This window comes from Rhincodon typus, chromosome 2 (genome assembly GCF_021869965.1).
Source record: "Rhincodon typus isolate 14 chromosome 2, sRhiTyp1.1, whole genome shotgun sequence".
Classification (NCBI taxonomy): domain Eukaryota; kingdom Metazoa; phylum Chordata; class Chondrichthyes; order Orectolobiformes; family Rhincodontidae; genus Rhincodon; species Rhincodon typus.
The window spans coordinates 37,055,759-37,072,874 of record NC_063333.1 but is presented as its reverse complement, the minus strand read 5'-3'; the positions used below and the strand labels follow the sequence as shown (position 1 = coordinate 37,072,874).

General features: G+C 43.8%; 1 protein-coding gene across 1 annotated transcript in view; it reads left to right on the top strand.

Moving 5' to 3' along the window:
* The first annotated feature begins 327 nt into the window (after positions 1-327).
* The window catches only part of gpr158a (G protein-coupled receptor 158a), a 529,808-nt gene continuing 513,019 nt past the window's right edge, over positions 328-17,116 (top strand). Inside the window, exon 1 of the mRNA XM_048614342.1 lies at positions 328-1,784. Coding sequence (XP_048470299.1) covers positions 913-1,784 — 872 coding nt within the window. The 5' untranslated portion in view covers positions 328-912. The remainder of the gene's footprint in view (positions 1,785-17,116) is intronic.

Sequence of the window (17,116 nt, the reverse complement as noted above, 5' to 3'; positions counted from 1 at the left end):
ACCCTGGCCCGCCCTCTACGCTAAAGGCCCCACCCCTCCGGGCGGAAACACCCGCGCCCCGCCCATCGGCATCTGTCTCCGCCCCCTTAGCGTTGAGCCTCACCCCCGCACACACCTTTCTCCAATGGGTGACGGACGCCCCCTCCACACTCCATGATTGACAGTCTCTCGCACCATTTAAAGATCGGCAGTGCGCCGATGACGCGTCGGGCCGTGTTGGAAACAACCAATCGGAGAACTAGGCGGGGCGGGGGCGTTTTCCTGTCGGGTGGGGAGGGGAGGGGCGGGGAGTGGAGAGGCGGGTCTCTGTGTCCGGGCCGGCAGCGGCCGGGCAGACTCACTGGGCACTGGCCACAGGGCGGGGAAAGTGTACGCTGGATACCGCGTCCTGGTGATAACCCCCCTCCCCGCCCCAAACCACCCATTCACCCACACTGTCCTCGCCGCTCGCTGGCTGCACTCACTTCCCTTCCCCTGCTGCAAAAGTGGCTGCGAGAGATCCTCCGCCGGGCGATGGGGACGGGGGAAAGTCACCAGGACGGAGAGCACTTCTGGCCCGAGTCGCTGTCGGTGGCGGAGATCCTGCGAGGCTGAAGGGGAGACGCTTGGTGAGAGCGGCGGCAGTGCAGTCGGTTGGCATGGAGAAGTGAGAGGAGAAACAGCAGATCAGTGAGTGAGCCGGGGCTGCGGATCCAGAGACAGAAAGATTCAGCCCGGGGCTGACATCTCAGCACCGCCGCGATGGGTTTCCCTGGGACTGTCTTAGGCGATGTCGAGATGACCTGATCCTGGTGCCCCGCTTCCACGTTCCTGTCTTTGCTGTCACAGGCTGACTTGAAAGGGTCGGCGTTTGGGGTGGGGGGTGGGGGTGGAAGTGAAGGGCTGGGGGAAACCCGAGGCTCGGCAGGCGAGATGGCAGGTTTCTGGCTGCCTCTAATCGTCCAGCTCGGAGTCATGGCTGGTTCGATCCCCGGCTGGGGGGGCAGACGCACGGCGCCAGTGAGGGAGAAAGTGGGCACCTATGAGGAGCAGCGACCCATCTACAAGAGACACCAGTTTTCGAACGCAGCCGAGAGCGGTGGCGGTGGCGGCAGCTCGCATTCATCCCAACACGAGAGCCTGCCCGTTCCGGTCTGGGCTTTCCTCCACACCGGGGATCCCTCCAAGCTTGGCTACGCTAACTGCACGAAGAGGTACCAATTGTCAAACCTGAAAGAGGCCTCTCACCCGATGCACATCCACCCGTCACTCCACAGTGCCATGGACACGGTCGTCCATGCCAGCAATTTCTTAAACATGATCTTACAGACGAACGGGCTTCGGGAGCTGACCGTCAAGGAAGACATCGAGTGGTATCACGCCCTGGTCAGGAGTATTCTGGAGGCTGATCCCAAAGTCCATCGAGCGGTGGTGACTTTCGATGTCCAGCCGTTCACATCCCCTCCTCAGCTCTTCCTCCAGGCCACCCGGATAGACAACCAAATCTTCCTCCAGGATCTCTCGGCCAGCGCTCGCCACCTGGCAAACCACACCGTCGAGACGGAGTGGTTTCACCGCCTGAAGTATCAGCCTTTAGCCGAGGCTTCCCTTCACAGGAAGCTGCTGAGAGACGACCTGAGATCCAGCCCCAGGAGGAGAGGCACGAGGTATCTGGTGGATAAAACTCACATCAAGTGGTCGGCGCCCTACCTGGAATGTGAACATGGCAAGTACAACCCCCTGTGGCTGCTGACCCTCTCCACCTCCTTCTATGGGCTGAAGCCGGATTTCCAGCCCGAGTTCAGGTGAGCACCGCCTGTCTGTCCGAGCCCACGGGTCATTTCGGAGCAAGATTCTGTCAGTTGTCGGTTCCAGCTGTACTAATCCCCAAATCTTCTAACTCGTATAACCAAGGTGGTTAATGTAACACGCCTTTCAGTATGTTAAATACTATATTCATGTTTGCGAGGCTGCCTATTTCTCTCTGATATAAGAATGTAAGCAGGTGTTTGATCTGATTGCTGTTCCACACCGGGGTTGAGCTGGGGGCGGGGGTTGTGGGTTGGGTGGAGATGGTAGTGACATTCGTGTTGGTGCATGTTAGCAGTTTTTGGAAATTGAAACAAAAGAGAACCTTTTAGAAAGTGTTCTCGAAGTGAGCTCCCCTTTATACGCGGAGGGCCAGCAGTGAGAAGAGACACTCCTGTATGGGGAGAGCTCACAGATCACTGTCCCACAGGAGAACTCGGACGCGTCAGTCTAAGTGAAGATGCTGTTAAATAACTGTCCGAGAGTCTCGGCGGGAAACCTTTCGGGGATCATGACATATCCTTCCTCTGCATTTGTAAAATAAAAACGCGATGTTTATCTCCTGGAGGAAGAGGGAATGCCAGTTCCAGGGTTTGTGGAGACGGTAGATGCTGAATTTGATAGCAGGGTGGCTCGTTTGATCCTGTCGTAATAACACGGCTAATGTTGAACTTGCACGCTTTGGCAGACTATTTACTATTGCTATATTTTCCAGATATGAATGGGCTCCTTCACATGACGTCAACTCGGTTGAAACCATTAGCAGCAGAGTCCTAGTCTCTGTGTGATGTGTGTCAGTGGCTCAATGTCCTGCAGCAAGCTGCCGAGGGTGGGATCAGTCCTGGATAGGGACCAAGCTCGGTTCATAATTGCATTATTAGGTTTCTTTCAAGGTGCCGGACAATGATGTTCGCTCTCTTAAGTTCGCATGTTTACCCAGACTGGTGCTTTCCCCTCACTGCGATGGAATTGTATTTCCCCCTGTAATGTAACGTGTTCTGATCAACACAACTGATTCATTTTCACGTTGACGCACTCGCCAGATTGCAAAGCGCCCCAGGAGTCAGTTTCGGCATCTCCAAAGAAATAAATTTTCTCTTTGTGAGAGAATTGATGCCACTCCTCTTCCCGCTCCCATTCTCCGCCCCTTTTCAATCCCCGAACCTTTTAAACACAAACATTAATGCGCCTTGCAAAAGGCCGTTAAAGTTAAACGAGAGGTTCAATCTGAAAGTAGCTCGAAATTCCTAAAAGAAATGCTTGGATGAGACAGTCGCAGGTCAACTGAGACCAAGTGCTTGCCCGTGAAATTGGTGCTTGTGCCGCTTCAGGAATCCACTAATCGTGAACTTAGTTTGAGCTGATTTGGCACCGCTGTATTTGCGTTTTCACAATATTTTGAAGTACAACTGTCATCATTAACTGTTAATGCGATTTAAAGTGATATTTATTCCCAGTGGAATATTTGCTCAAAAGAATTTGGATATGAAGCGAGGGCTCACTGAAACTAGATGATGGCAATGAGAGCCAGAAGTTTCTATGACAGCGAGCTTGTTTGCATGGTGCCTGTCAATGAAATTACATTTCACCTCTTGGTTTGCGAATTGCTGATAGTGTGTGGAATAGAGGAACAAATGCATTTGTTTTTCGTTCGGAAATTATATTTGATGTTTTAGAGCTTTCAGGTATTGCGACTGCTTTTAACACAAGTTTAATGTGTTCGATTATCCCCGTCCCCCTGCCTCCCTCCCCAAAATAAATCGCATATCCAACTGACATATACATCAAAAGACAGTCTTAGTTTGACTACAGGTAGTTTAATTGTAATGACTCTTAACTAAACTGACTTTGAAGTTAAACTCAGTGTTTTGCTCCATTACAAAGGGGAATGAATTTGCTCTACAGCAAATTCGAAGGAAGCGATTTAATGGAAGAAGTCCTTGACAAAAAGAAGCTAGAAGACTGGTTTCAATGCAGCTTCTTCAGTCAGGCACTGCCCAGAAACAGTTTCAAGATTTTTGTGCTGCGCTTCCGGGTAGACTGTTAGAGATTGGATAATCATAGCAACCAATCACTTTCATCATTGCATAGTTGGATTTTGTATTTTAATTCAACAAGACCTTGCATTTAAATGGGGCCTTGAACCTGGTAAAAACGCTGAAATGGACTTTTATCTAACCAAATTTGAAGCAAAGCTAAGTAAGGAGCTATCAGAGAAGGTGACCAAATACTTGCTCAAGGAATGTCATTCAGAAGTATCTTCAGAAAATAAGAAATACAAGCAAGGGTGGGGCATTCAGCCTCATTCAGATGCTCCTCCATCAGATAAGATCAAACAGATCTGATTGATTGTCCTGTACTTTCTTGACTACCCTCTTTACCCTTTGACTTCCTTGTCAGTCCAGGATCTATCTAACTCAACCTTGAAAATATTCAAAATGTTCAAATATTAAAAGACCCAGCCTCCACCCCTGTCTGGTGAAGAGAATTCCACTAATGCACTCTGGGAGAAAATATATCTCCATAGTTTTGTCTTAAATGGAAGTCAATTTATTTTTAAACTGTGTCTCCTAGGTCTAGATTCCCTCTTGGGGAAGCATCGTCTCAGCTTCCACCCGGTCAATTTCCCTTATGATCTTGTATCCTTTTTTATCCTTCCTGCCAAAGTGAACAAGTTCACATTTTCCTATATTATTCCACATCTCCACATTTTTCCTCACTCACCTAACTAAGCTGTATCCCTTTGTAGATTCCTATGTCCTATTTTCAACTTTCTACGACCAGTCCCTGTGGTTTTAGCAAATTTTGCAACAATACACTTGGTCCCTTCATTCAAGTCTTTGATACAGATTGAAAATAGTTAAGGTTCCAGAACTGATTACTGTGGCAGTCAACTCATTGCATCTTGCCAATCCAAAAATGTTTCATTTGTTTAGATCCAAAAATCCCAGAAATTTCTGGAGAAACTCAGCAGATCTGGCAGTATCTCTAGAGATAAAGCAGAGTTAATGTTTTGGGTCCAGTGACCCTTCATCAGAACTCTTCTGAAGAAGGATCTCTGGACCTAAAACATTAACTCTGCTTGCTCTCCACAGATGCTGCCAGACCTGTTGAGTTTTTTAAGCAGTTTCTAGTTTTGTTTCAGATTTCCAACATCTGTAGTTCTTTGTTATATTTTTCCATCTATCTATATTCTGTTCTGTTTGTTAAGCAATCCTCTATACATTTCAATATGTTACTCTTTATACCAAGAGCACTTATCTTGTGTGGTAATCTTTAATGTGGCACCTTATTAAATGTCTTCTGGAAATCCAAGCATACCACATCCACAGGTTACCCTTTACGCACGTTGCTTATTATTTTCTCAAAAGAAAAATATTGATGAATTAGGCAAACATGATGTACCTTTCACAAAACATATTAACTCTGCCTGATTGCATTAAAATCTTCGAAGTACCCTGCTGTAGTCGCCATAATAACAGATTCCAGAAATTTTCTTAAATAAATGTTTGGCTAACTGGTCCATAGTTTTTGCATTTTGTCTCACTTCTTTCTTGAATAGAAAAGTTACTTTTAATATTTTCCAAACTGATAAGTCCTTTTCAGAATTGAAGGAATTTTAGAAAAATAAAACCAATGCTCCTACTATCTTAGTAATCACTGAACTTAGAATGAAATCCATTAGGTCCTGGGGTCTTGTCAGTCTTTCATTCTAATAATTTCTCAGTACCTTTCGCTGAATTTGTGATTATTTTAAGTTCCTCTCCTCTTTTCACTTCCTGATTCATAGTTTAAATTTTGGGAATGTTATTGTACAATCTATGCTGAAGGGAAATGTCTGTTCAATGCACCTACCATTTTCTTATTTTCCGGATTAAAGCCCTGTGTCAACATCTCTAGAAAACCAATACTCGCTTTAGTTACCCTGTTTCTTTCTAAATACTATAAAAACTCTTACTGTCTGATTTTATATTTCTAACTAGCTTTCCCTCATACTCTAATTTCTCTCTATATATATTTTTAGTCATCCTTTGCTGTTGTTTATATTCAGTCCAATCTTCTTACCTGCCTCCAATCTTCCTAGCAATGTACACTTTTCCTTTCAGCTTGATATTGTATTTAACTTCCTTAGCTAATTACCTTAGTTAGCCAAAATAACACATTCTTATCCTGAAGTCTTGGAATAAATCTGATGAAATATCTCTTTCACTGCATTTCTACTGACTTCTCTGTTAACCTATCTTCCAAATTCACTTCAGTAAGCTCCGTCTTCATACCCTTCCAATGAAGAAAGAGATGTAAAGATTTGAGCCAGGGAATTCCAGAGATTGAACAAGTGAAAGCACTTACAGCAGTTTTGCTGATTAAGATTCAGGTTGTACATTTCTTAAATCCCTAAAAGGTCTGAATTGAGGATACTATAGCAGTGGATGGGAGATAACTGTCAATCAGAGATATATGTTCACATTCTGAGCTGCATCATAATTTCTAGTAGCAAAGATGGACATCTATTTCTCAGGCTGATGCATTGGATGATTTTCTCAATATAACTTGGTGTTTGTATTATGTTATACTGACATGATCTTCATGGTTTTGTACAATTGCAGTTGTGACATGTAGTTCCTAACCTAATTTGTTCCTTTAAGGTCACCAGCCTAAAAGTAGGGATTGAAAACAACAAATGCTGGAGATCACAGTGGGTCAGATAGCATCCATGGAGAGAGAGAGCAAGCTAACATTTTGAGTCTAGATGACTGTTCAACAGAGTTGAAGTGAAGTGTGGAGGGGACAGCATTTATGCTATAGTTTGGGGGTCGAAGTCGTGGGGGTAGGTTGCTGATGGAGAAAAGATGTTAGGCACACCATCGTTCTGACCTTCTCACATTCTGATCACTTAATCTGAAATATCAACATCTTTTCTCCACCGGCACCCTACACCCATGACCCCCACACTCCCCTGTTCAATTTTCCGTACTGGCTGTGGTGGTTTCTGGAAGCCTGTGTTCTCATCTTTTCCCCAGGTTTATAGAGCGCTGCCTATCAAGCTATACATTATTCAATTCTCTCTCTCTTTCTGTCTTTCTGTAATGGAGGAAGATGCTGATTGTCTTCAGTGGATTGTGGAAAATTACCAGTCTGAAATGGAAAATCCTGTTGATATAGTATTAATGAACTCCTCAACTCAGGGTAGTTGCAACTGATGTAGGTTTCGGATATTTTTCAATGTAAGTGTTTTGCATCTGCAAGCAAGCATGACATTTGGTACATGATGCATGTGCATTAGGTGAATGATCTACAGTTATACTATGTTGAATCCTATATATGGACCATGTGTTACCGGGAAAACATCTATTAAAACCAGTTCGTGGTCAAAACCCAATACATAAGCACCAGGCTCTTTTGTAATTACCTAAAGACCTTTTGACTGGCACAATGACAAGACTTCTATTGTCCTATAAAACTGTTTCCATCTTAACATGGATAGAGTGATGGAGTCATACAGAATAGAAACAGACCTTTTGAACCAACTCATCCATGTCGACCTAGTTTCCCAAACTAAACTAGTCCCATTTGCCTGAGATTGGCCATATCCCTCCAAACCTTTCCAATTCATGTACCTATCCAAATATCTTTTAAATGTTGTAACTGTACCTGCATCTACCACTTCTTCTGGCTGTTCATTCTTCACACAAACCATCCTCTGTGAAAAAGTTACCCCGCAGGTTCCTTTTATATCTTTCTCCTCTCACCTTAAAAGTATGCCCCTAGTTTTGAACTCACCCGCTGTAGGGAAAAGACCTTTGCTATTCACCTTATCTATGCCCCTAATGATGTTATAAATGTCTATAAGGCCACCCCTCAACCTCCTATGCTCCAGTGAAAAAGGTTTCAGCCTATCCAGCCTTTCCTTATAACTTAAACCCTCCAGTCCCTGCAACATCCTGGAAATCTTTTCTGAATCCTCTACAATTTAATAATATCCTTCCTCTCGTAGGGTGACCAGAACTGTACACAATACTACAAAGTGGCCTCACCAACATCCTGTACAACCTCAACATGATGTCCCAACTTTTATACTAAATGGTATGAACAATGAAGACAAGCTGGCTGAACACTTCCTAATCACCCTGTCCAATTGCGATGCAACTTTCAAAGAACTATGTACCTGAACCCCTAAGTCTCTCTGTTAGACAACACTGCCCTATTGTTAACTGCATACGTCCAGCACTTGTTTTTTCTCAATTAATTTTGTGGGATCTGGGCATCACTGGCTGGCCAGCATTTATTGCCTGTCCCTAGTTGCCCTTGAGAAGATGGTGGTGGGCTGCCTTCTTGAACAGCTGCAGTCCATTTGCTGTAGGTTGACCCACAATGCCATTAGGGAAGGAATTCAAAAAGTTTGACCCAGCAACAGTGAAGGAACGGTAATATATTTCCATATCAAGATGTTGAGTGGCTTGGTGGGGAACTTGAAGGTGGTGATGTTGCCATATATCTGCTGCCCTTGTCCTTCTAGACGGAAGTGGTCGTGGGTTTGGAGGATCTTTGGTGAATTTCTGCAGTGCATCTTGTAGATAGCACACACTGTTGAACATCAGCAATGTAGTGAGCGGATGCTTGTGGATGTAGTGTCAATGAAGCGAGCTGCTTTGTCGTGGAAAGGGTCAAGCTTCTTGAGCATTGTTGGGGCTGCACTCATCCAGGCAACTGGGGAGTATTCCATCATGCTCCTGACTTGTGCCTTGTAGATGGTGGACAGGATTTGGGGAGTCAGGTGGTGAGTTACTTGCCGCAGTATTTCTAGCCTCTGACCTGCTGTTATAGCCAATGTGCTTATGTGTTGAGTCCAATTGAGGCTCTGGTCAATGATAACCCCCAGGATGTTGATAGTGGGGGATTCAGTGATGGTAAACCATTGAATGTCAAGGGGTGGTGGTTAGATTACCTTTTATTGATGATTGTTATAGCTTGGCATTTGTGTGGCACGAATGTTACTTGCGACTTGTCACCCCAAGCCTGGATATTGTCTAGATCTTGTTGCATTGATACATGGACTACTTCAGTGTCTGAGGAGTCACAAATGGTGCTGAACATTTTACAATCGTCGGTGAACATCCCCACTTCTGACCTTATGATGGAGGGAAGGTCATTGATGAAGAAGCTGAAGATGGTTGGGCCTAGGACACTACGCTGAGGAACTCCTGCAGAGATGTCCTGGAGCTAAGATGACTGACCTCCAATAATCACAACCATCTTCCTATACGTCGGGTATGACATTAACCACCAGAGATTTTGCTCCCATGATACCAATTGATTCCAGTTTTACAAGGGCTCCCTGATGCCAAACTTAGTCGAATGCAGCCTTGATATCAAGGGCTGTCATTCTCACTTCACCTCTGGTTTTCAGCTCTTTTGTCCATGTTTGGTCCAAAGTTGTCATGAGGTCAGGAGCTGAGTGGCCCAGGCGGAATCTAAACTGGGCAACAGTACATGGCATAAATCAAGAAATTAGTGGTGCATTTAAAAAGGGTAATACAATAATCATGGGGGACTTCATTTTACATATAGACTGGACAAACCTAATTGATACTAATGCTGTAGAGGATAACTTTACTTGAATGCCTATGCAATGGATTTCTAGAAGAGTAAGTTGAAGACCAGATAGGAAACAGGTTATTTTAATTCTGGTATTGTGCAGAAGAAAGGGCTAAATAATAGTCTCATTGTAAAGCAAACTTAGGGGAGGAGTGACTTAGGGGAAGAGTGGCAAGGTGGCTCAGTGCTTAGCACTGCTGCCTCACAGCACTAGGGACCCGGGTTCAATTCCACCCTCAGTCTGTGTGGAGTTTGCCCATTCTCCCCATGTCTGTGTTGGTTTCCTCTGGGTGCTCTGGTTTCCTCCCACAGTCCAAAGATATGCAGGCTAGGTGGATTAGCTATGCTAAATTGCCCGTAGTGTTCAGGGATGTGTAGATTAGGGGGATGGGTCTGGGTGGGATGCTCTGAGGGTTGGTGTGGACCTGCTGGGCCGAAGGCCCTGTTTTCACACTGTAGGGATTCTAATGTGATGGAGTTTTGCATTAAGTTTGAACTGATGTAGTTCACTTTGAAATTAAGGTCTTAAATCTGAACGAAGGAAAGCATGAAGGTATCATGGGCAACTTACCTGTGTAGATTAGGAAAATATATTAAAAAGTTTGATGATTGATAGGCAACAGCTATTATTTAAAGAACTAATATGTGGTTTAAAACAAATATAGATTTCATGGAGTCACAAAATATCCAACTGAAAAAGTGATCCAACCGTGCCTAACAGTGGAAGCTAAAAATTATATTAGATCAAAAAAGAAGGCTTTTCAGTTGTGGAATAATTGGTAAGTTTCAGGATTGGGAGCATTTTAGAATTCAGTAAATGAGAACCAAGAAACTAAAAAGAAAAGGGCAAATGGATAAAAGTAAACTAGCAACAAATGAAACTGGACTAACAGCTTGCAAAGGTACCATGAAAGGAAAAGATCAGCATAGTCAAATGTGGTCTTATTATAGTTAAAGGTGGGACAATTTACAATGGAGAATAAAGAAATGATGTGGAGGTGCCAGTGTTGGAGTGGGGTAGACAAAGTCAGAAGTCACACAACACCACAAAGGAGCAGCACTCTGAAAGTTTGAGATTTCACCTAAACCTGTTGGACTATAACCTGGTGTCAAGTAACTTCTGACTTTGAATAAAGAAATGACAGAGGAATGAAACAAGTGCTTTGTGTCTCTCTTCACTGAGGAAGATACAGAAAGCCTCCCAGAAATACAAGTGAACCAAAGGTCTAGCAAGAATGAGGAAGTGAAAGAAATTAGCATTAGTAAAAAAGTGCTACTGGAGAAATTGTTTGGACTGAACATGCTGAATCACCTGGACTCAACCATCTTGATCCCAAATTGTGAATGTGGTAGCTACAGAAATAATGAATGCATCAGTGATCATCTTCCAAACTTTTGTAGACTCTGGAGTGCTTCCTGCAGACTGGAAGGTAGAAAATGTAACCCCATCATTTAAGAAAGGAGGGAGGGAGAAAATGGGAAATAACAGACCTGGTAGCCTGACATCAGTTGCAGGAAAATGCTGGAATCTATTATGAAAGATATGATAGCTAAATGCTTATAAAATAATGTTAGGATTGGCAGAGTCAAAATAGATGCATAAAAGAGTAAAATTGAATCCTATATCAATCATTGGATGTGGGGACCAAATGTAATAGTTCCAAGTTTGCTAATGATATTATCCACTTCAGTAGGACAAACAGAAAAGCAGAGTATTTCTTAAATGGTTAGAGCTTGGAAACTGGTGATGTCCAAAGAGTGTCCTTTTTCATAAGTCATTGAAAACAAACATGTAGCTGCAGCAAGCAATTAGGTACCCAGTGGTATCTTGCAAGGGGATTTGACTATAGTGGTAATGCTGCAGCCTTGGTGAGGCCACATATAAGTATTGTGTACCATGTTTGTCTTCTTGACAAAGAAAGCCATACTTGACAGACAGGGAGTGCAACAAAGGTTCACCAGACTGATCTCTGTGACGGCAGGATTGTCCTGTGGGGATAGATTGAGGAGACTGGGCCAGTATTCTTTGGAGTCTATAAGAATGAGAGGTGATCTAATTAAGACATAAGACATTCTTACAGGTCTAGGCAGGATGTTTCTACTGATCGGGAGTGGGGAGCTAGGAATTGGAGCACACAGTCTCAGAATATTGGTAGGTCATTTAGCACTGAGATGAGGAGTGATTTCTTCCCTCAGAGTGGTGAATCTTTAGATTTCTGTAGCCCTGTTGAAACTCAGTCATTGAGTATGTTCAAGACAAAGATTGATAGATTTCTAGATATTAAAGAATTTCTAGATAGAAAAGAAACCAGAGAACATGTGGATTATACAGGAATATGGTGTTGAGGTAGATCAACCACAATCTGGAATGGTGGAGAGAGCTTGGAAAGTTGTGTGCTATACATCTGCACTTGTTTCCTATGTTCCTATTACACCATTATATTTATCAGCTGAATCAGTGTTTATACTTTTTGATGGCTTTATTAAACTTAGAAGCTGAAGACTTCAGCACTCTTCCAAAATTCTGCTTTTATTATACTTGTGCAAAGTTATGATGTATGAGTATATACAATGCACCTTTTATCCAAACAATGCTGTAAAAACATTCAGTCAACTGTATTGATGGAATCAGTGCCTACATATTCTGGCAATATGTGCTTGTGATTTTTAAAATCCAAAATTGAATTAAGAAGTTAGAAGGCAAATGGAAGCTAGAGTGCTTGGGAAAATAAATAGTGATATCTTAAAAGTGTCCATGTGACAGAGGAGGAGGCGCTGAACATCTTAAAACACATAAAAGTGAATAAATCCTCGAGACCTGATCAGGTGTACCCTAGAACTTTATGGGAAGTGAGGGAAGTGATTACTGGGCCCCTTGCTGAGATATTTGTATCATTGATATCTATGGGTGAGGTGCCGGAAGACTGGAGGTTGGCTAACGTGATGCCACTACTTAAGAAAGGTGGTAAGGAAAAGTCAGGGAACTATAGACCAGTGAACCTGACATCAGTGGTGGGTAAGTTGTTGGAGGGCATTTTGAGGGACAGGATTTACTTATACTTAGTAAGCCAAGGACTGATTAGGGATAGTCAACATGGCTTTGTGTGTGGGAAATTGTATCTCACTAACTTGATTGAGTTTTTTGAAGAACTGACAAAGAGGATTGATGAAGGCAGAGCAATAGACATTGTCTACATGGACTTCAGTGGGGCATTCAACAAAGTTCCATATGGTAGGTGGGTTAGTAAAGTTAGATCAAATGAATATAGAGAGAACTAGATGTTTGGATACAAAATTGGCCAGAAGGTAGGAGACAGAGCGTAGTAGAGGAGAGATGCTTTTTGGACTGGAAGCCTGTGCCCAGCCGTGTGCCACAGGGATCGGTGCTGGGTTCACTGCTTTTTGTCATCTACTTAATTTGGATATGAATATGGGAGGAATGGTTAATAAGTTTTCAGATGACTCCATAATTGGTGGTATAGTGGACAGCAGAAAAGGTTATACACAAAAGAGAAGTACAACACAGGAACAGGCCCTTCAGCCCTCCAAGCCTGTGCCAATCATCATGCCCTAACTAAACCACAAAAACAAACCCTCTGCCGTTTTTTGGCCCATATCCTTCCATTCCCTCCCTATTTATGTAACCATCTAGATGCCTCTTAAATATTGCCAACGTGCCTGCTCCCACCAACTCTTCTGGCAGTTCCAGACTCCTACCACTCTCTGTGTGAAAAACCTCCCTTGCACATCTGCCTTAAACCTTCCCCTCTCATATTGAACCGGTCCCCCCTTGTAATTGAAACTTAAACCCTGGGAAAAAGCCTCTAACTATCCACCCTATCTGTGCCTCTCAAAATTTTGTAGACCTCTCAGCCGCCATTTTTCCAGTGAAAGCAATCCTAGTCTTTTTAACCTTTTCTCATAGCCAATGCCCTTGAGACCAGGCAACATCCTCGTGAACCCTCTCTGCACCCTTTCCAAAGCTTTCACGCCCGTCTGGTAGTGGGGCGACCAAAACTCAATACTCCACAATACTCCACAATACTCCAAAGGCGGCCAAACAAGGCTTTTATATAGCTGCAACATGGTTTGCCAACACTTGTACTCCATGCCCCGGCAGATGAAGGCAAGCATGCCATATGACTTCTTAATCCCTTTGGCCACCTGTGTTACCACTTTTAGGGAACTGTGGCCCTGCATGCCCAGATACGTCTGTTTGTTAATGTTCCATTTACAGTATAATTAACACCTATATTTGATCCTCCAAAATGCATCACCTCACATTTGTCTGGATTAAACTCCATCTGCCATTTCTGTGCCCAAGTCGCCAATCTATCTATATTCTGTTGCATCCTTTCACAAGCGTCGGCACTATCAGCAACTCCACCAATCTTTGTGTCATCTGCGAACTTACTAATCAGACCACCTACATTTTCCTCCAGATCATTTACTTATACTGCAAACAACAGAGGACCTAAGACTGATCCCTGTGGAACACCACTAGTTACCGGTCTCCATTCTGAAAAACATCCTTCTACCACTACCCCGTGTCTTCTATGACCGAGCCAGTTTTGTATCCATCTAGCCAGCCCACCCCAAATCCCATGTGATTTTGGTTTTTGTACCAATCTTCCATGTGGGACTTTATCAAATGCCTAACTAAAGTCCATATAAACTACATCCACAGCCCTTCCCTCATCAATATCTTTGTCACCCCTTCAAAAAATTCAGTCAGGTTGGTGAGACATGACCTTCCCCATAAAAAACCATGCTGCCTGTCACTAACTAGGCCATTTTCTTCCAAAAGTGCATATATGTTGTCCTTCAGTATCTTCTTCAAGAGCTTCCCCATTACAGACATTAAATTTACTGGTTTATAATTTCCTGGATTATCCCTGCTTCCTTTCTTAAACAAGTGAACAATATTGGCTAATCTGAAGTACTCTGGAACATCGCCTGTTGCCAAGGAGGATGTGAAGATATCTGCTAATGCTGCAGCTATTTCTTCCCTTGCCTCTTGCAGTAACCTGGGATAGATCCCATCTAGCCCTGGGGACTTGTCGACCTTAATGCAATTTGGGATACCCAATTTTGGATTCTTCCTTCACTTTATTGACATTCTCTTGAGTATTCATACACCCATCCCTGACCTCAACATCAGTCATAGTCTTCTCCTCGGTGAATACCGATACAAAATACTCATTGAGGATCTCTCCCACTTCCTGTGACTCCATGCATAAATTCCCTCCTTTGTCCTTGAGTGGGCTTACTCTTTCCCTTGCTATCCTCTTTCTTCTAATATATGCATAAAGAGCCTTGGGATTCTCATTGACCCTGTTTGCTAAAGATATTTCATGATCCGTTTTAGCCTTCCTAATTCTGCGTTTAAGTTCCTTCCTAATTTCTCCATACTCCTCAAGGGCTTTGTCAGTTTGTAGCTGCATAGACCTATTGTATGCTTCCTTTTCCCTTTTCACGAAGTTTACAATTTCCCTTGTCATCCATGGTTCCTGAATCCTGCCATCCTATCCTTTAGTTTTGCAGGGACATGCATGTCCTGCACTCTAATCAATGGTCTTTAAAAGCCTCCCACATGCCAGACATAGATTTGCTCTCAAATAACTGCTCCCAATCCACATCCCCAATTCCTGTCTAATTTGGATGTAATTGGCCCTTGCCCAATTAACCACCCTCACCTGAGGGCAACTTTTGCCCTTGTTACCTCAGAGTACAACGGGATCTTGATCAGATAGGCTGATGGGCTGAGGAATGGCAGATGGAGTTTAACCTCGATAAATGTGAGGTGCTACATCTTGTTAGGGCAAATCAAGGCAGGACTTATACACTTAACATTAAGGCCCTGGGGAGTGTTGCCAATCAAAGGGATCTCGGAGTGCAGATTCATAGTTACTTAAAAGTGGAGTTGCAGGTAAACAGGTTAGTGAAGAAGGCATTTGGTATGCTTGCCTTTGGTCAGTGCATTGAGTATAAGAGTTGGGATGTCATGTTGCAGCTGTGCAGGACGTTGGTTAGGCCACTTTTGGAATACTGCGTTCAGTTCTGGTCTCTTTGCTATAGGAAGGATGTTGTTAAACTTGAAAGGGTTCAGAAAAGATTTTCAAGGATGTTGCTGGGGTTGGAGGGTTTGAGCTATAGGGAGAGACTGATTAGGCTGGGGCTATTTTCTCTGGAGCGCTGTAGGCTGAGGGGTGACCTTAGAGAGATTTATAAAATCATGAGGGGCATGGATAGGGTGAATAGTCAAGGTCTTTTCCCCAGGGTAGGGGAATCCAAGACTACACAGCATAGGTTTAAGGTGAGAGAGGAAAGATTGAAAAGGGACCTAAGGGGCAACATTTTCATTGCAGAGGGTGGTGCATGTCTGGAATGAACTGCCTGAGGAAGTGGCAGAGGTGGTTACAATTACAACATTTAGAAGTCATCTGGAAGGGTACATGAATGCAAAGGGTTTGGAGAGATGTGGGCCAAATGCTGGCAAATGGGACTAGATTAATTTACGTTATCTGGTTGGCATGGATGTGTTGCACACGGGGTCTGTTTCTGTCCTGTACATGTCTATGACTCTATGACACTACTTCTCAAAAATTTGCTCAAGTTAATTGATTGCTTTTTTTTAATCCAGTCTGGGTGGACTTTTGTCGAGATCATTTTCACCCTGATTTTGGGACTATTTTCAGTTCCTAACAATGTTTCATGTCGGAGCATGAAGCCTGTCAGCATTTTGCTGCAGACACCCAAATTGTGGGTTGCTTCATGATATCCATCCATTTACGGATAGCTGACATGATCAGGAGGTGGGAGATTAATGTTGTGAGCCCTTTTTAAAGCCTTCAAGGCCAGCCTGAGAGTGTCAGCCCCAAAGGAACATGGTATCAAATCAATAACCTGGTTGTCTGTCATGGTATGTCCTATAGATGAGCATTGTCTTTAAAGGCAGTGCGTGACAAGGGGATTTTTTTTTCCACTGGAAAGTGGCAGATAAAGGTTAATGATGGAAACGTGACTGGTAGCTGCCAGAGAGGTCAGCAGCTGCATGGGGTTAAATAGGACTTTCTGAGGTGTCTGGCAAAATGAGTAACGTAACAGCAAGCTGTCAGCCATGTGGGTCTTAAAGGGACAACACAGCCCTGAGCATAAGGGCAGTGCAGAGGAATATCTAGGATGTGTGTGCCAAGTACCCATCCTCACCCGTGGAAAGGGAACAAACATGTGGAGGTTTGAGAGGACGATCAAGTGTACCCTTTCCGGTGAAATGTCAGGAGGGAAGCTTTTGATATTGGAAGGGTGCTCGGAGTGAAAGCAGTCTGAAGGTGAGATTTGTGTGTGGCAGAGAGTGGATGAAAATGTGTTAAATGTTCCATTAATGACCCTTGGAGCAGCTCCCTACCTTATGTAACGAGGAGATGCCACTTGCTGTGCTGCTGGAGGTCTGATGAAACAGCCACTGAGCGAAAGGAGGGTGAGTAACTGATACTCTCTCTCATACACAGAACCAATACCGGATGATCGGCAGTGACCAAATGTCGAGATCACAGCTATCTCAGGGAATGATTTGCACTCTGAGGACAACTGTCTCAGAAGTCAAGTGCACCCCTCAACCATTGCACATACATGCTCCTCAATGGTACCTCTCGGAGGCACAATATGCGTAATGCAGTATATGTAGCAGGTGCAGGAGTAGTAGACAGACACTGTCAGTCTCATCAGCAGG